General features: G+C 56.7%; 9 protein-coding genes across 9 annotated transcripts; 5 read left to right on the top strand and 4 right to left on the bottom strand.

The window, feature by feature from the left end:
* Window positions 1-33: 33 nt before the first annotated feature.
* On the top strand, window positions 34-1,546 carry MKK02DRAFT_36587 (pyridoxal phosphate-dependent transferase; the record flags this gene model as incomplete). Its single annotated transcript, XM_053089452.1, has 6 exons — window positions 34-193; window positions 241-411; window positions 458-538; window positions 583-901; window positions 953-1,247; window positions 1,289-1,546. 6 exons carry the CDS (start codon window positions 34-36, stop codon window positions 1,544-1,546), a joined length of 1,284 nt encoding a protein of 427 aa, XP_052944909.1.
* A 443-nt stretch (window positions 1,547-1,989) lies between these two features.
* MKK02DRAFT_43811 (uncharacterized protein) lies at window positions 1,990-4,601 on the top strand (the record flags this gene model as incomplete). The annotated part of the gene is made up of 4 exons (XM_053092622.1): window positions 1,990-2,006; window positions 2,067-2,580; window positions 2,628-3,362; window positions 3,408-4,601. The coding sequence occupies 4 exons, from the start codon at window positions 1,990-1,992 to the stop codon at window positions 4,599-4,601; spliced, it is 2,460 nt and encodes an 819-aa protein (XP_052944908.1).
* A 182-nt stretch (window positions 4,602-4,783) lies between these two features.
* Window positions 4,784-5,575, bottom strand: MKK02DRAFT_43810 (cytidine deaminase-like protein; the record flags this gene model as incomplete). The annotated part of the gene is made up of 4 exons (XM_053092621.1): window positions 4,784-5,137; window positions 5,228-5,342; window positions 5,392-5,428; window positions 5,506-5,575. 4 exons carry the CDS (start codon window positions 5,573-5,575, stop codon window positions 4,784-4,786), a joined length of 576 nt encoding a protein of 191 aa, XP_052944907.1.
* A 434-nt stretch (window positions 5,576-6,009) lies between these two features.
* MKK02DRAFT_36586 (P-loop containing nucleoside triphosphate hydrolase protein) lies at window positions 6,010-7,623 on the top strand (the record flags this gene model as incomplete). Its single annotated transcript, XM_053089451.1, has 7 exons — window positions 6,010-6,078; window positions 6,126-6,226; window positions 6,272-6,665; window positions 6,709-6,786; window positions 6,967-7,352; window positions 7,399-7,517; window positions 7,577-7,623. 7 exons carry the CDS (start codon window positions 6,010-6,012, stop codon window positions 7,621-7,623), a joined length of 1,194 nt encoding a protein of 397 aa, XP_052944906.1.
* Window positions 7,624-7,822: 199 nt separating this feature from the next.
* On the bottom strand, window positions 7,823-9,354 carry MKK02DRAFT_32626 (uncharacterized protein; the record flags this gene model as incomplete). Its single annotated transcript, XM_053088541.1, has 6 exons — window positions 7,823-7,933; window positions 7,981-8,388; window positions 8,434-8,888; window positions 8,933-9,003; window positions 9,053-9,206; window positions 9,255-9,354. 6 exons carry the CDS (start codon window positions 9,352-9,354, stop codon window positions 7,823-7,825), a joined length of 1,299 nt encoding a protein of 432 aa, XP_052944905.1.
* Window positions 9,355-10,428: 1,074 nt separating this feature from the next.
* Window positions 10,429-12,104, top strand: MKK02DRAFT_43807 (uncharacterized protein; the record flags this gene model as incomplete). The annotated part of the gene is made up of 4 exons (XM_053092620.1): window positions 10,429-10,767; window positions 10,815-11,048; window positions 11,083-11,474; window positions 11,525-12,104. 4 exons carry the CDS (start codon window positions 10,429-10,431, stop codon window positions 12,102-12,104), a joined length of 1,545 nt encoding a protein of 514 aa, XP_052944904.1.
* Window positions 12,105-12,181: 77 nt separating this feature from the next.
* MKK02DRAFT_26191 (uncharacterized protein) lies at window positions 12,182-14,341 on the bottom strand (the record flags this gene model as incomplete). Its single annotated transcript, XM_053087155.1, has 8 exons — window positions 12,182-12,621; window positions 12,672-12,993; window positions 13,039-13,108; window positions 13,167-13,240; window positions 13,285-13,374; window positions 13,426-13,778; window positions 13,831-13,909; window positions 13,967-14,341. 8 exons carry the CDS (start codon window positions 14,339-14,341, stop codon window positions 12,182-12,184), a joined length of 1,803 nt encoding a protein of 600 aa, XP_052944903.1.
* A 188-nt stretch (window positions 14,342-14,529) lies between these two features.
* Window positions 14,530-15,946, top strand: MKK02DRAFT_36583 (N2227-domain-containing protein; the record flags this gene model as incomplete). Its single annotated transcript, XM_053089450.1, has 3 exons — window positions 14,530-14,566; window positions 14,865-15,338; window positions 15,381-15,946. 3 exons carry the CDS (start codon window positions 14,530-14,532, stop codon window positions 15,944-15,946), a joined length of 1,077 nt encoding a protein of 358 aa, XP_052944902.1.
* Window positions 15,947-16,172: 226 nt separating this feature from the next.
* MKK02DRAFT_43804 (P-loop containing nucleoside triphosphate hydrolase protein) lies at window positions 16,173-17,126 on the bottom strand (the record flags this gene model as incomplete). The annotated part of the gene is made up of 8 exons (XM_053092619.1): window positions 16,173-16,231; window positions 16,286-16,355; window positions 16,409-16,554; window positions 16,603-16,627; window positions 16,681-16,774; window positions 16,826-16,971; window positions 17,020-17,051; window positions 17,102-17,126. 8 exons carry the CDS (start codon window positions 17,124-17,126, stop codon window positions 16,173-16,175), a joined length of 597 nt encoding a protein of 198 aa, XP_052944901.1.
* Between the last annotated feature and the right edge of the window lie 424 nt (window positions 17,127-17,550).

Genomic DNA, 17,550 nt, shown 5'->3' with positions numbered 1-17,550 from the left:
ACGTGCTCCCATCCTCGGAGATATCTCGCCACCATGACCGACTCACTACCTACTCCCCCAGCCTCAGCTTTGCCGAGCCCATCGCTTCGTGTAGCACCAGCATCACAGGGCTGGGAGGATAGCGAGGTGACCGCCCAGATCAGCGGCGAGGCGAATGTAAAGCAGTTCCAGAAGATCCAGAGGGACTTTCGCAGTGAGTTGAACCATTGAAAGGCCAGAGGAGATGGTGCTGATGAGCAGGTGATACCCTTACAATACAGTCTGACCAGATGATGCTCGCTGCGCTACGAGCTACACGAGGTGACGACGTATATGGCGAGGATGCGAGTACTGGGGAACTCGAGGCGCGGATCGTCAAGATGACGGGGAAGGAGGCGGCATTGTTTGCTGCGAGTGGCACCATGACCAATCGTGAGTATAACCGACTGGGACGAATGGAATGGTCACTGATGAGCAGAGCTTGCTATCCGAGCCCATCTGAAGCAACCCCCTCACAGTGTCATCCTGGACTACCGAGCTCATGTGCACAAGATGGAGGGTTCGTTCTCTTCCGAGATCTGTGGACACCCGCTGATGACCCAGCTGGTGGGATAGCCATGTTCAGCCAAGCTACCACTCACCAGCTTTTCCCTGCCAACCACCTATACCTTACTGCAAAGGAGATCGAGAAGGCGCTTGAACTCGGTAGCAACATCCACCACGCTCCAACACGGCTCATTTGCCTCGAGAACACGATGTCGGGGATGGTGTTCCCCCAGGAGGAGATTGTCAAGATTGGCGAGGTGGCCAAGAAGCACGATATCACCCTCCATTGCGATGGGGCGCGGATGTGGAACACGGCGGCCAGGGTGATCGAGGAGCGGGGGCTAGATGCTACGAGCGAGACAGACCGACAGACAGTGTGAGTGGCAGCTGCGGCGGTGGATACGCAATGACTATGCTGATTCTGCAGAATGACTGAGCTGCTCGCACCCTTCGACTCGGCCTCGCTTTGCCTATCCAAGGGCATCGGAGCACCCATCGGATCCGTACTGGTCGGCAGTAAGGAGATGATCGATCGGGCACGATGGTTCCGCAAGATGTTTGGCGGAGGTGTTCGCCAAGTCGGTATGTGCACCGCCGCTGCCGACTTTGCACTTGACAACATCTTTCCTCGGCTAGCGGGGACACACGCTTTGGCAACTCGCCTAGCGGACGGACTGAGGAAGGCGGGATGTGATATTCTCGCGCCGGTGGATACCAACATGGTCTGTTCTGCCTTCTGTGTACCAACAAAGCTGACCTCTAGGTGTTCTTCGACCCGTCTCGACTCGGCTTCACCGCTGCGGATGTCCACGCCCGGCTTTTGCAGCTCCCGGACCCGCTCATTGGAGGTATGGCCGAGCGCGTCGTTGTACACCATCAGATCAACCCTCAGGCGGTAGAAGACTTCATTACAACAGTACAGGAGATGAAGAACGAGAAGGGGCTGGTCAGTCACGGGACAGAAGGCGATGCATGGGCGGAGGAAGGGCAGCTGCGGAAAGAGATGGCCCTTGGGTACTAGATGGCGGACCGGCTGCGGGGGAGAATGTTGTATATTGATGGGGATCTCATTACGTGCATGTCAGTCCAGGGGGTCCCCTTGGTCTCTGTAGGCCGCCTCGCACAGCTCGTATCGTGCCCATGGGAGATTGGGCAGTGTGAAGTGGCACGCAGCAGGCACGAAGGTGCCACTGTGGCGTCAAAACTGGGGTCCCCGGTAAGGCACCTCCGCCCGACCCGAGCCCGTGAGAAGCCCTGATGTCGAGATTTTCCTATGCCTTGTCCTCCTCTCGCGGGCGTTCCTCGTCGCTAGCTACCATATCATCGCGTCTCATCATCTCTGCTCGTCAGCTGCTGGTCAGCTCTACGGCGCTGCTCCCCCAGCGAAAAGAAAGGACGAAAAAGGGGGCGGGCAGCCCTGCGGTCACGGCGTTCTCGCCGGACGCGAATTTGTGAGACATCGCCATGCCGATGAGCAACAAGTTCGTCTTGCCTCCTTTTGCTGCCCTTGAGCTCTACACAAGACTTGAACTGACTGTCAGCTACGCGATGGAGCCTGCGCCGGAGATGCAGCGCCTTCGGCCGCGCCAGACACCCTCAGTCTCCTCGGTCTCCACGATACGCGGCGACCCCTTTTCGAACCAGGGTCAGGTCGGGTCCCACGCAGGATTGTTTCATGGGCAAGCCTCCAGCTCTCAGATGCCTCCTGTACCTCCTGCGCGGACATCATCCCTCCTCCCCATGCTGCCAGGCAGTCCACTCAACCATCTCCCCCTCAATCCCGGCTCACCATCCTCCCGGCGCGTGCCCGCCCTCCAGGTGATCCACCCCACACCGACGAAAAAGAAGGGTCGACCTCGGTCGACCGCCTCGGGCGACACAGCTATAGCTGCTAGCCCAACGAGACGTCCGATGTCTGCAGCGAGCAGTCAGGATGCAATGGCGGCAGATGAGCCAATGGATGACGACAGGGAGGAGGCGAAGAAGGCGCGGGCGAGGGAAAAGGGGCGGGAACGACAGCGGCGAAAACGCGAGCGAGATAAGGCTGTGAAGCAAGTGAGTGATGGTCCCGGTCTGCAGATATGGGGATGAGCTTATGGTAGGCTACCAAGCATCTCACTGCTTCGACCACGAGCCTCACGTCCATGTCGGTCCCGTCGTCCGTTTCGTCGACTTACTCCTCTCTTCCCCACACCCAATCCCTGTACTCCCTCTCAGCCTCCCCCAATCAATCCTTCGCATTCTCCACATCCTCCACCTCGCTCTCTGGCCAGTCTTCAACAAACGTCCTCCTCACACCCGCTGTCGCTCCTGACGCCATCTACACTGGCAAAATCAAATCCCGTCGAAATTCCCCTGCTCCCCCTATACCCCATACAGTAACGGACGATCACGTGTCGAAGCGTCGAAAGTCCGAGCCTGAACCAGACGACTTCCGACTGGGACTGGGCGTCTCTCTTCCTTTCACTCAGGACGGCAACAGCACCATCCGGGGCCGCCCGAGGCCACACCGAACGGCTTCGTTTGCGCCTACCGAGGTGTCGACCTGTACCTCGGCCGCGGAGCCGGACTCATCCGACTGGGGAGCGAGATCGCCCACTCCGCCTCCCGTGCCTCGGCCGGCCCGTGCGGAAGTCGTCACAAGACAGGGCCAATTCTTCGCGTCTACCTTGATCCTGGCATGCGAGATGTCGGGGTTGGCGGCCTCGCTAGAGGCATCGTTGAAGCTGGGCAAGAAGGAGCTGGATGGAATGAAGGAGGAGCTCGGGGCGGTGTATGACAGATGGGCAAAGAAGGTGATGGAGCAGGATATGGGGAAGGTCTCACTGGATGAGCCCGTGAGTAGTGCTTTGCCAGGCGATGGATCCCTGCTGATCTCGCAGATCGAAACAGATCAGGCTACCTCAACGCCTCAACGACCTAGAGCAGATACGCTCTCGGGTCCGCCTGGTCCCCCTCCGCAGGCTGCTCACGGCCGTACCCGCTCCGTCTCGTCCGCATCCATGCTTGCTCGCGGGCTCGTACTCAACCCCATCCCCGGTCCTCCATCCCATCCTCAGCCCAAAAACACCTGGGAAAGCAAGGTCCAGGGTCAGGGACCTGGGTCGGACTCGCCAACCAACTCAAATCTACAAACCCCGAGCACCGGTCAAGGCACGTCTTTCATTATTCCGAACCACGACCCGGTGCCAACTGTAAATATGCCGCAGGGGCAGGGTCACTGGCGGAATCACACAGAGCCTATAACGGGGTACGACTACCAGATGGAGTGGAAGGCTGGAACAGGGGGCCTGGAGAGTCCTCTGACGGTCGTCAAGCCGAGCAGGCCGTCGACTGCGGGTCCGGCAGTCACCGCGGGTGCTGCCAAGCCGACCGTCTCGCCAACAGACTCGAGTACCACGCCTCCCCTTTTACAACCCCTCGGTCCCCCGGCCGTACCGCAGTCCCAGCCAGCTGCTGCCACGCCTACAGCCATGGCGTCGCACCCGGTTCAATACCAATACCGGAACTTCGTGCCCGCCCCAAACGATGCCCGGATGTACCATACTATGCCTCAGCAGCCCATGTACTATCCACCTCCCCACGCCTATCCTCCGCAAAATTACACCCCGGGCCCTTCCCCATACCCTACCGGTCCATGGACACCCACCCCCACTTCCCGGCCCGCTGCCTTCCGCCATGGCATGGTGCTCACCCATCCCTTCACACCCGGGACTCCCATGACGCTGATGGGCGGAAACGATACTCCCATGTACTACAATCCTGCAATCTTGGCACAGCAGACTGCCACTCTTGCTACGCCAGACGGAACGCCGCAGGGCACGCCCCATCACAATATGGTGGGGCTGCCGCCTTTGCCAATGCCACAGAACGCGGTCATTGAGCAGGTCGGGGAGGGGACTGGGTCTGGCGGAGTGATGGGACACAACGGAGGACGGGAAGGCATGGTTGTTGGTGGGGACATGGGAGGTGGGGCTTCCGGCCCGCCCATGGCCAACGGACCTATGCGGACGGGGGATGACGGCTTGGCTATAGGCGCCAAGATGTTTGGGTTTGGGTACAACTACTCGGCCTGAGACCGTTGGCGTTGCTGAGGACCACGCATACAAGCAAAAGGAAGAAGACGAGAAGCAGTTCAGACTTTATTCTTCTATCATAGCATATTTTGGGATTATGGATGAAATGTGTATAAAGCTTGACGTATGGTGCTTGTGTATATGACTGGACTGCATGCTTCACACCGCTACAAAATGAGATGCTAAGCCTTATCAGTGCCCTCTGCCAGCTGCTCTGGGCCGAAACTCATCGGCAACAGCTCCTCCAGCGACAGGACTGTGACCTCCTTGCTCCAGGTGAAGCCCGCCACTTCCTTCGTCGACCCGCCTAGTCCCTCTCCCTCGGCAGTCCGGCTGTCGATGTGCTGGCCCAAGTCTGCGACGTAGCTTGGCACGCTATCGTCTGACAAGGGGTAGGAAGCCGCGACCATCAAGATGGGCGTGGAGAGGGGGAGGAACTCTCGCATAAATTGCCGACAGATACCGCACGGCGATATCGTCGGGGTAGGCATGTGCGAGGTGACTGCTACGGCAATGACTGACTTGTTGCCATCGGACTGCTCGTCAGCTTTGGGTCTCCACATTTGGGCTTTCTGTCACGTGTCCCGGTGCTTCGAGTCTGCACAGAGGTTTCCAGTATGACTCACGATGGTCTTCACCATGGCTGTCCGCTCTGCACAGATTCCAGCTGGCGTGGCGGCATTCTCGACATTGCACCCGATTACCATCGATCCGTCCGCTAGCAGCAGCCCAGCGCCGACGCTGCTGAATCAGTGTCCTGGTCAGAAGACGTCAACCCTAAGGTACCCACTTGAACTTCGAGTACGGGGCATAAGCTCTATCTCTGCCTGATCGGTATGTCAGCATGGGCCTTCGTCAGAGTGGTCAATTGAGGGATGCCGAGGGAGAAACGTCGGAGATGTACCTTTGAAAGAGGCCTGGATGAGCTTGTGCAGCGCTTCAGGCGTCAATTTATCGGTTGATCCGCTCGACATGGTGAAGCTCCGAGCTGCTCTGCTGTCCTGGCCGTGGTGTTTGAGTAGCTGATCAGCAAGAGGACATCTCTGGACATGCAAGGCGACCGATAAAGAAGGCGCGCGTGGTGCCGTCAAGACCAGCACGTGACCAGATGCCAAGGAGAAAAGCGGGAAACGATCATGGCTGGATATTCTTTGGCTGTAGGAATTTGGTCTCGCCTTCCTGTCTGCTCTCCCTCCAACTTCCTATACCTTGAATCTACTCGAAAAGAACCCGTTGTATGAACACTGCCCCAGCACACAGGGCTATACAGCGAATATCATCAATCCATAACCAAAGAACAGCGCTCTTCGTCCTCGCGAGAGCCCCTTTCCCCGCTCGGACAGCTTTCACTTCGAACCCCTTTCGACCCCTTTTCACCTCCCCTCCGTCTTTCAGCACTAAACGCAAAATGCCCCCTAAGAAGAAGGTAGAAGAATCCAAGGAGATCCTCCTCGGCCGGCCAGGGAACAACCTGAAGGTGGGTCAATTTGCATGTCAGGTGGAAATCTTTGGCTGACAGGGTAGATTGGTATCGTTGGTCTGCCCAACGTCGGAAAATCCTCCTTCTTCAATACTCTCTCCAAATCCGACCTTGGCAAAGCTGCCAACTTCCCATATGCCACCATGTAGGGCCAATTGATCACGCAATGCTGGCAACAGCTGACAAGTAGTGATCCCGAAGAGGCCCGTATCCCCGTTCCCGACGAGCGCTTCGACTGGCTCTGCGAGCTCTACAAGCCCAAATCTCAGGTCCCCGCCTTCCTCACCTGTATCGATATCGCCGGTCTGACCGCTGGTGCTTCCACCGGTGCCGGTCTCGGTAACGCCTTCTTGTCACACGTCCGCGCCGTCGACGGTATCTTCCAGGTCGTCCGTGCGTTCGATGACGCCGAGGTCATCCACGTCGAGGGTGATGTTGACCCGTTGCGGGACATGCAGATCATCAGTACCGAGTTGAGGCTGAAGGATATCGAGTGGGTGGAGAAGGCGCTTGAGGGACACAAGAAGGAGGCGAAGCGATTGGGGAACAACAGTTTGGCGGACAAGGCCAAGAAGGAGGAGGCCGTGAGTGCAGCCAAGCTCTAGTCTGACTTTCGCTGACATAAAGGCTACCGTAGAAAAGCTGTACAACTGGCTCACCGTCGAGGACAAGGATATCAGGAAGGGAACATGGACCAACAAGGAGGCAAGTCTGTTTCCCTCCTACCACACTACTTCCCTCCCCATATGTGATGACATAGTGCCTAGCACTTTAAACCCAGCTCTCCGAGTCTACGGACCATGAGCAGACCACTGTATCGTTTCTGACTCTACCCAATCTCTATCTCTGTTTTGACCAGTCAGAGGTTCAAGCGCTGACCTTCAGGTTGAAGTCATCAACTCCCTTACCCTCCTTACCGCCAAACCCATCACCTACCTCGTCAACCTCTCCACCGACAACTTTGTCAAGCGGAAGAGCAAGTGGTTGAAGAAGATCCACGACTGGGTCCAGACCAACAACCCCGGAGACCCCATCATCCCCTTCTCGGTCTCTTTGGAGGAGACGCTGGTCGCTATGAGCGAGGAGGAGAAGGCTGCAGAGGGAGAGAAGCTCGGCCTGCCAAAGGGCAACCCCAGTGCTCTTGGTAAGATCACCAAGGCCGGGTACTCCAGTCTTCACTTGATCCGATACTTCACCTGCGGACCAGATGAGGTTCGGGCGTGGACGTTGAGGGATGGGTTGAAGGCGCCTCAGGCTGCCGGTGTCATCCAGTAAGTACTCGTCAGCCTTTCTGAAGGTACGTAGCTAACTTCTTAGCTCCGACTTCGAGCAGAAATTCGTGTGTGGAGAAATCATGTCGTTTGAGGATCTCAAGGAGCACGGGACAGAAGCAGCAGTGAAGGCTGCCGGTGCACAAAGACAACAGGGAAAGACGTGTAAGTTCATCTTATCCCCTACAGCGCCTTATCAGTAAGGCGGCCGCTGATCCAAACAGATCTCATGAAGGATGGGGATATTGCATACTGGAAGTGCGGACAATAGGTCTGATGGTAGCATGCATCAGCTATTGGCAGCCTACAGTACTATGGCTAACATACTTTCCGCTGGTCGTTGTTCCTCCTTGCGTGTGGAACGACATCAATGCCAGGGATGCTAGACTTGCTGATGGACATTGATCGATATAGCTACATCATAAGGTACAGATTGGGTCGGGAGCATTACAGATGGTATAATGATACGGTCAGGCGCAGATGTTGTAGGTGTTGGTGCTACCAGACGAGGTGCTGTACTGTCCACCGCCTGCTGAGGTCTCCTGAAGGGTGTTCTGGTCGGGATCACAACCGTAGAGAGGCTGGATATTTAGCGCTATACTCGCTCGACGTGAAAAGGTGGACTGACAGGAAGGATAGGCAGCAAGTTCTTCCTCAACAGCTCGGTGGCTCGAGACGCATAGTCATTGGTCGATCCAAGGAGAGAGGCGGGAATACCACCAGTGAGACCCTGGTAGACGGCACAACCGATCTGAGATGCCTGAGCGGGGTTCTGGAGGACGCCGAGGGGGTTGGGCAGTGTAAGGGAAGGTCCGGTGAGGTAGGTAGGAGCGAGACCGGCGATCAGCTCGGCGACACCGTAGGGGGTCGCTCGGCGGTACCAGTTCTCGGGGAACCGTTCAGGGACATAGCAGATGGTACCGTCTGCAGCGGTACTCATGCCGAGGAGGCTAGAGATAGACTCGTAGTTGGCCACGCCGCCCGCGCCGTAGGTACCGTTGGAGAAGAAGTTGGGGATGAAGGGGTACTCGCCGAGCTACGACGTCAGCATGATTCGTGGAGAAGGCCGACGGTGACTTACAATGACGACGATGGTGTACGAGTTGAAGAAGAGCTTGGGGTTGTTGGCGATAGAATCGGCGGCGTTCTGGGCGTAAAACTTGTTGAGAGCCTCGACGGTGAACTCTCCGCCATTCTCCTTGGCGAGCTGGATGAGGCGCTTGAATCGGTCCGGGTGGGCATTGTGGTTGTCACCGTTGTTGGTGAAGAAATCGCGCCGAAGAGCCGAGATATCACCCTCGCACCGCGAGTGACCGTCCAGACCGAATTGGCGACCCGCGGCCTTGGAACCGATCCCACTAGCACTGTAGGTACGGTCGTCCTCGCCTCCAAGAGAGAAGGTGAGGGTCTCGAGGTTACCGCCGAAAGCGACAGCGATGAAGATGAGGAGGGTGGCGAGGTCGGCGCCCATGTTGAAACCGGTCCCGACAGCGCTGATCACCTCGCCGGATGTTACGATCCCGTTGCGAGGGAGGTCTGATTGTCAGTACAGGAGGCGATGCGACGTAAGAGATACGCACATCCATGGTTCGCCAAGGCGTTCAGACCAGGGCAAGGACCGCGCTGGTCGGTCGGACCAGGCGCTTGGAAGCTGGTGGATCAGCCAGGCTCCAGATAATAGACATTTGGCTGTGACTCACGGATGCGCAGCATCGGGTACTCGGGTGCTACCTTGGATGTTCTTGGCTACACCGCCGACGAGACCGTCCAGGAGCCCGCCCGTAGCCGTGAGAGCGGCAGGAACGTCGAGCAGACCCAAGAGCCGCTTCTCCTCGGTCACGTTGCGCTTACCGACTGAAGGGTCGGTCAGCTTGTCATGTTAGACATGGCACAACTACTTACAGTCGTTGGGTTTCTCGCCGCGGTACTCGGGGTGCATCCACGGGAAAGCATGAGCGATATTGAGCAGCGATACTGCTGTGAGGATGAGGTGAGGGAGCATCGTGCGTAAGTGACGCTGAAGATGAGTTTGATGGATGAGGATGGAAGATCTCCTCCTCTGCCCTACATATACCTGCAGCAACCAGGCTCTCGTCACTCCATGATACGCTGACGCGCTGGACCAGAACGGGGAGACGGCTTCTTTCTCATGGTTGATCGGGTCTAAGACATACTTGACGGCATACCAACGTCAGCGAGAGTCAGTGAGTGAAGTGGTAGCTTTTATCACCGCCAACTTGGCGCTGTAGTGCAAAGGGCTTTGCAGCAGTTCTCAGCGAACAGCGACGTCGGCAAGGTCAGGTCACGTCGATGACGGATGATTTACCGCTGTCAGCGCGTCAGCTAGACCGGCGGAGATTGGGTAAGTGAAGGACGATGTATTCGCTGAAGGCTTGGCTTGGTTCCCGTGAATTTGGCGGGATCTTGGACTGTCTCGAGAGGTCAAAGAGCGGACGCTAGTGCGGTGGAGGTTGCAATCGGCGGGGCATGACGAGGATCGACGTCATCCCAGCTGCTCACGGTTACATTCCTCGCAAAAAAGAATCTCGCTGGCTTTGATGCTGCGGCTTCGCACTGCTTATCGTCTTCGACCACCAGCAGTACAGTCGCCCATCTCTGCTCTTGAGCTATCAGTCTGTCCTCGCACACACGCACACACACTGCGCTTTGCGGGATTGTACGTCGGTGCCGAGTTTTGCGCAAAAAGCCGAGATCTTGCCAAATTTTCATGAGTAGAACCCCGGGCGAAGCGCGCCAGGCTGGGCGTGTAATTCGGCGCTCGGCGCAGTACACAGACACGTCTCAAGGCAGATGATGACTGCTCGACCGCTATTTTGAATGACCTCTGACTTGCCGCCAGGTCTGCGCCATCATGATCAGTAATCCGGTGAGAGTCAGTCGGCAGCTTACGCCGCATGTCGCCATCAGCCGTCATATTGGCTACCATCCAGACTGAAAATGTCGCAATTACTCAACACTCATATAGTCAACCTTCCTCGACCGACTCTAGCTTAAGAGTGGTACTTTATACTGATGCCTTCCCTCATCTATCAAACTCCAAACTCCCTCAGGAAGCATGTCCACCTCTTCCAGCCAATATCACCACTTTCCGCCCATCCAGCGTGTAGCTGTGATAGGTGCGGGATCCTCCGGACTCGTAGCGGGGAGACATCTTCTGGATGCCGGACTCGACGTCGCTGTCTTCGACCGGCACGGTGCCGTGGGGGAAGCATGGGCGCGTTCGGCAGGCCAAGACATGGACTTCCTCAATCCCCCTTCGCCTTCGGAAGCGGCGTTCTTCCCGGTGGCGAGAGGAAGGCAGGGGTCGAGAACGTTCTTTGAAGATCAAGGAGAAGGAGAGTCATCCGACAGGGTGAATATGGACAGGGAGGACATACCCGCTTCTTCCATCTCGGTAAGTCTAGCACCGTGGATAATCGCCCTCATCTAGCTGACACTCAGCTCTCCAATTTTCCCCTGCCACCCAATACAAGATCATTCATATCCCGATCCACAGTCCGAACCTACCTCCGCGCATACGCCTCTCACTTCGGGCTGCATCCCTTCATCCACCTCGACACCCGAGTCGAGCTGGTCGAGAAGGTCCGCGGGCTAAAGGACCGCGAAGCCTGGCGCGTCCGACTGCGGCATCTTGAGCGAGAAGGAGCAAAGTCAACAGAGACTTTATGGGACGAGGTAAGCCCACCTACTGTGACTGTACTGATATCAGTTCTTTGACGCCGTCATAGTCGCTACGGGTAATCAAGCTGCGCCCTTTGTCCCGCCGATACCAGGTCTCGCGCTCCTACCGACCATCAATCACCAATCGGGCTACTCACCGCCTACATCGTACTCTGATATCGCGGTCCTCGTCGTCGGCTCGGGCCAATCTGCGCTCGAGGCAGCGCATAGACTTTCCCCGCACGTCCGCAAGATTTGGATCTCGGGAAGGAAGATCGAGGGGCCCGAATCTCGTCAAGCATGGAGACGGCTGCAGCGCTTCGTGCTACCAAGCAATGCTGAGGTAGTGCAACTAGTCGAGGCGTTTGAAGGCGAGGGGACTGTCAGACTGAGGGATGGACGGTTACTGTGTGGAATAGCCGAAATTGTCTTTGCCACAGGGTGTGTGAACTTCATACGTAGGCCTGTGTGTAACCATGCTGATGCCCCAGACATCGACAGTCCTACCCCTTCCTACCGCAATACCACTCGGACCCATCTCCATCACATCCATCAGCCACTACTATACCGATCGCGCGACTCGTCACAGATGGCCAAGTAGTCCACCATCTACATCACAACACCTTTTACATCCCGGACCCCACACTCGCCATCATTTCCGCCTCGCCCACGTCCACGACTGCCACCACCGAGGTCCAATCGATGGCCGCAGCAAGAGTCTGGGCGAGACAAGCTGCGCTCCCGCCTCGACCAATCATGTGGGAGAAGTACGGCGCTCTCGTTGAAAAGGCGATGCCAAGATGGCTGAATTGGGTGGAAGAGGGCGAGTTTATCAGTCGGACAACAGATTGGCTGAATGCCCATGCCGTGATTGCCGAGGTGGAGGGTGTTGAGGTCATTCGCCCGATCTCGGAACGGGACAAGGCTGAGGAGCTGTTTGTCGGGCAATTTGCGCTGGGGAAGGGGCAATTTCAGGAGGTGTGGAACGCAGGTGAGAGGCAGGAGGGGTCGGCTAGGGAAGAGCTTCAGAGCAAAGTCCGGACCGCTATGATGCGGAGGAATGGAGCATAGTAAGAGTGGCTTTCTTTATATGACCATGATGAGACGGGTATCAGTGCGAGCAATTATCAGCCGGGATAGGACAAGATTCATGGCTTCTTTGGCTTGGGTACAAAGAAGGCCGCTATCCCTTTGTCCTTCTCCTTCTTTCTCTTCTTCGGTGGCGCAACCTGAACCGCCTCATCCCCGCCTTGCTGCAGCGCCAGAGCAAAGTGATAGTCCTCATGCTCCTGCCTGATCCCCGCCAGCTCCTTTTCCAGCTCATCTTCCGCCAACCCGTCTGGTAGAGGCAAAACTTTCCGGCACTTCGGACAGGTCCAGCCGGACGCATCATCGTCGGGTACTGAGATGACCTCTGATAAACTCCGCTTGGGACGGGATGATTCTCCATTCTTTTCCAGCAGGATTGTGGAGTTTTCCCCCTTGACGCCGAGGAAGCCCTCAATATTGCGTTGTCCCTCCTCCATCCTGCCAACACCGGTGAATTGCAGACCGAGCTGCGATATCAGCAACGTCCCCGCAATCCAACCTGAAGACTCACATTGCAGACGTCCAACACCCCGCCCCGCACAGTAAGACCAGCGACGACTTGCGTCCACATCCTCTTTCCCAGCTTGGCCACGTACTCCCCCGTCAAGGCTTTGGTGTATGGGAACGGTGCCTGCCTCGATCTGCCGGCGTTTTCGTACCCTCGCCCACTCCGATGAGTGAGCACGATAGTCTTGGGCCAAAGACCTGGCTCGATCTCTCTCGCCTCGCGCAGTCGGACGCATAATTCCCCGGCGAGAAGGTCGATCCAGTGTTCGCCGTCTTTGGGAGCGCGGACGGGCGGGATGAGGTTTTTGCTGGCGAGCATGGTCTTGTTGACATGGCGAGGGACAAGATCTGTGTGGTCGATACCCTGAAGTATCAATGTCCGCCGAAGTACTCAAACAACATTACTCACCCGGATGAGGTTGTAAACCCATATGGACTCCTCGCCAAAGCGGCGTTGCATCTCTTCGAGCGGCACTTTCCTGCCCTATCAGCTGAATCCTCGCCCGGTCAGATTCAAAATATTCAGAACAAACTCACACCAGCTCTCCCACCGTAGCGGCTTCAAAGACAGCTGCTATGGAGTGTCCGAGCTTGCCTCCGAGATTTCGGATCTGGCCATCAGCACTGAATTCGGTACTGGTCAGAGTCTGCTTACATCGGTGAACGCCTTGTCGTGCAAGAACGAAGATACAGCGGCGTGCCGAAGCACGGTCTGATTCATGGGCTTCCGCCATGACGAACAAATCTTAATCATCAGCTCTAACCTTCGGCTGTCGGGTCTGGGCGACAGACTCACCTTGGCCATCGCCTTGTTGTGTGCGATCCCGGCAGAGCAGGTGTAGTGTAGTTGCTTCCATACCTCTTGCCTCACACCAGCCATGATCTCCGCTCCGAGACATAGCGCCCAGTCTTCCCATGTAGGCTTCTCCACCTCGCCCTCCGTCTCGCCATCGACACCGTTCTCGCCTCCTCCGACTGGGATGACATTGCCAGCTTTGGTCCAGTCGATGGGTGGAGCGGGTGGGAGAGGGGTGTCCAGGCCCTCTGGAGCATCGTCAGGAATAGTGGCGAGGTGCGGGTGGAGCTCAAGCAATTTGTCGAGGACCATAGGCGTAAAGTCCATGTAGGCCTCGTCGATACTTGCTTTCTCTGCCGATATCAGCTTCCCAACCATCTTTCTCACATATGAGCCCCGACTCACCGACTTCGCCCTTAGGTACCATCTCCTTGAAGATCGCAATGATCTTTGCGCTCTCCCTGCGATACGGATCCAAGCTGACCTGATCGTCAGTCGCTCGCTCCCATCGGTGATCAACCCTAGGGCTAAGAAGGCTCACCTTGTGAGTCAGGACGTTCGCGTCCTCCCAGTATCCCGACTCCTCCTCGCCCATCCTATACGTCGCTGTGTGCGCGATCACGACATGTGGACAGAGCTCCCTCGCTTCCTTCGCCCCTTGATTGCTGGTCCGCTTGATCCCGTACTTCCTGGCTGGGTAATTGACCGCTATGATCGTGTCCCATTGGATAGTGATGAGTGGCTGATCATCTGGTATTCCCAACCTGACCGCTTCGAATTGGGCGTAGGCAGCGTCGATGTCGCAGTGTGCGATGACGCGAAGGGGGTTGTACGGCGTCAATGAGGTCGCAGCGAGGAGGTGGCGGTAAGTTGGGGGCGGGGTCGGCGGGTATGGTCTGGTAGTGAAGCCCTGCATGACGTATGAGGTGTAAGAAGCTCTCCTCTCACCTCACTAACCAAGGTCGTGGAGGGTCTACTTTGTCCTTGACGATCTATCGACGATGATGGAAGAGAGCCAAAAGCAAAAGGTGAGTCAATTTTGGTGCACGCCGTGTTTGGTTCGGCCAGGTTCGGTCCTCCTCTCTCCACCACCCTTATCGATTCATGCTTCGTCGTATCTCTCCTCCGTCCGCAACATATCGTAAGTCGTAGCTTTACTAAGTACTGGAGAGCTTGATCGAGCTGTCTCGACAGTCCGCATCGAAGAGTTGAGCTGGACCTGAGACAGTTCGCTGACCAGGGTATGACCGCAAAGGTCCTCTCATTGGCTAGGACATCGCCAACGACTTTTCGCACACCTCGGACGAGCGTGTAGGGTCAACAATATCATTGCACGATGTTTGAGCGAAGAGCAGCAGTCGCCCTCTGCGCTTTCATTGCCTCGGCAGCGGTTCTATACTCGCATTACAGCCACCTAACAAAAGCTACGCCAGTTCCAGCTCCGAGCGGCTCCCACGATCCCTGGAGTCCGCAGACCATCGCTGCAACGTACAAGCAGTATGACCAGCTCGCCGACGGTGAGACTCGTCGCATGTCGGATGCCTTCGACCGCTTGGACAGCGAATCTAGAGCGCTCGGGATCTCGGTCGGCTACCACCTCAAACTCGACGCCCTTGCACAAGCAGAGGAGGCCAATGCCAAGGTCACCAACGCGATCGCAGATCTTGCCATCCGCGAGCATGGTCTGAACCGATCAGAGGTCGCCACTGGTCGGACGGGTACGCTGTTTCGGGCGCGAGAAGCACTTCAACATTTTGTGCGGGATTGGAGTGAGGAGGGAAGCGCGGAGCGGAAGGTGATTGCGACGCCCATCCTTGATGTTTTGAGGGATGAGCGGCGGGCTGGGCAGGTGCAGCGGGTACTCGTGCCGGGCTCCGGGCTGGGAAGACTGGCATGGGAGATCTCGGAGCTCGGTAAGTTGAGGCTTGTACCCGCCGCGCGTAGCTGATGACCAGGTTTCGACACGACCGCAAATGAATTATCTCATTACATGAACTTTGGACTGCGGTATCTCGTCGATCCTTTCATCACCCCTTCCCCTCACTCCCACACCGTACATCCATGGGCGCACCGATTCTCCCACCAACGCCTTTCCGCCCCGCTCTTCCGAGGCATATCCTTCCCCGACGCCCTTCCCCGCCTATCTCCCACCTTCCACACATGCGAGGGTGACTTTCTCCAGCTCACAACCGGTGGATTCCACTATATCGTCACCCTCTTCTTCATTGATACATCCGCCAACATCGCGGCCACACTCAATCAGATCTACACCCTCCTCGCGCCGGGCGGAACGTGGATCAATCTGGGACCACTCCTATGGGCGGGGGGCGGGACGGTGGGTCTTGAGCTTAGTCTGGAGGAAGTCTTGCAATTGGCGAAGCAGGTCGGATTTGCGGTCGAGACGAGCGGAGAAGGACCAAGAAGGGCGAGGACAATACCGTGCGAGTATACGCAAGACCCGGAGGCGATGTTCCAGCGAGTGTACAAGGCGGAGTTCTGGGTCGCTACGAAACCACAATGAGGCCGACTATCAGATAGCTCAGTAGCGGATGAGATTGACTGACCTCGTTGAAGAGGATATCATACATCCCCCAAACACTATAGTCCCATTCAGTAAGCCTTAGGGCATATGAGGCCCAAAGTATGTGCATGTGCCGATCTGTACAGTTGTTACGGAAAGGATTAGGAGTCGTACAGACATGAGACGAATCTAGTTGAGCACCCATTAAACACAGCTTCGACACCCTTCACATCAATATGCAGTTTCCCGACTTCTTGGCCTTGCCGGCACGGCGGTTCGGGTTGACTATACGGGTCAGCCCGTACCGTGAAAAGGTCTGACTGAATATGGACTACTCACGGACTGTCCTGATCGCCTCATCAAACACCGTCTTCAATCCCTTCTGCGTCAAGGCCGAGCACTCCAAGAACTGTACACATCAGCGCAACCCCACATCGTCCGTGTCCATACGGATCAAGTCACCTTGGCCGCCTTGATCTCCGTCGCCATAGCGGAGCCTTGCGAGTACGCGATGGGGGACTGCCGCCTCTCCCTCAGCTTGTCCACCTGGAGCGGGTCATCCCGAAGGTCAAGCTTGGTCCCGACCAAAAGGATAGGGGTACCGGGCGCTAATGGTATCAGCAAAGAGGAGGGCGGCCTCTGCGAGCAATACTCACAGTGATGTTGGATTTCTGGCCACCACTGATAGCGTCAGCCACGCCCGATGCTCATGAACCATGAACCAAGTCGCTCACCTTTGTACGGATATTCTCGAAGGATGGTGGGGAGACAACGGAGAAGCAGAGCAGGAATACGTCGGTCTGGGGATAGGAGAGCGGACGAAGACGGCTTGTAGTATAAGCCTCGTTATCGCCAGCCTGAGGTCACAGGCAGACTCACTCGTAGTCTTCCTGCCCTGCTGTATCCCATAGTCCCAGACTGACAGTCAGGCCATCCACCACAACTTGGCTCGAGTAGTTGTCAAAGACCGTAGGTACGTATTCCCCTGGAAAGGCGTTGGTGGTGTATGAGATGAGGAGGCATGTCTGCGTAATCAGCATAAGCTCGAGAGCCCTTCAGAAGACATAGCGTACTTTTCCGACAGCTCCGTCTCCTACTACCACACCTGCAGGGTCAGATCCACTTCAAAGTAGGGTGGAATGCCGCTCAACGTACACTTGATATTCCGTGTCGCTGCCATCTCGATAATTATACGACGATCAATCCTGGTGTGCTACTTTGAATGTCAATAGATGACTATCGCTTCGACTGTATCCGAGCGGTAGGTGTTATCTTCGATCGAATTGCCTTATCCAGCGTGGAGATGGATGTTCGCCAAAGGACGGCCGGGAGCGCGCGGAGAGACCTTATCGGGCGGGAAGAGAAGTTCTCGGAGTATGAGCTGCAGCTCCTGGGTACAACAGAGGGTCGCTCGTAATAGCGTGTGATATGAGATAGATGTATGAAGTGGACAAGAGGTCTGAGCGTGAGGATGTAGGTGAAGCTTGATTCTGAAACCAGTTCAAACGCGCCTCCGCGACGCGCCTGAATGGGTGGCAAATTTTGGTCCCGCAAATGGGTGTGGCGGGTACGATCTGCGGCTATGGACAGCTGACAGCAGCTCA

Source organism: Dioszegia hungarica (assembly GCF_025882075.1).
Source record: "Dioszegia hungarica strain PDD-24b-2 chromosome Unknown MKK02contig_8, whole genome shotgun sequence".
NCBI classification, from domain to species: domain Eukaryota; kingdom Fungi; phylum Basidiomycota; class Tremellomycetes; order Tremellales; family Bulleribasidiaceae; genus Dioszegia; species Dioszegia hungarica.
The sequence above is the reverse complement of the archived record's forward strand: the minus strand, read 5'-3'. Positions and strand labels throughout refer to the sequence as shown.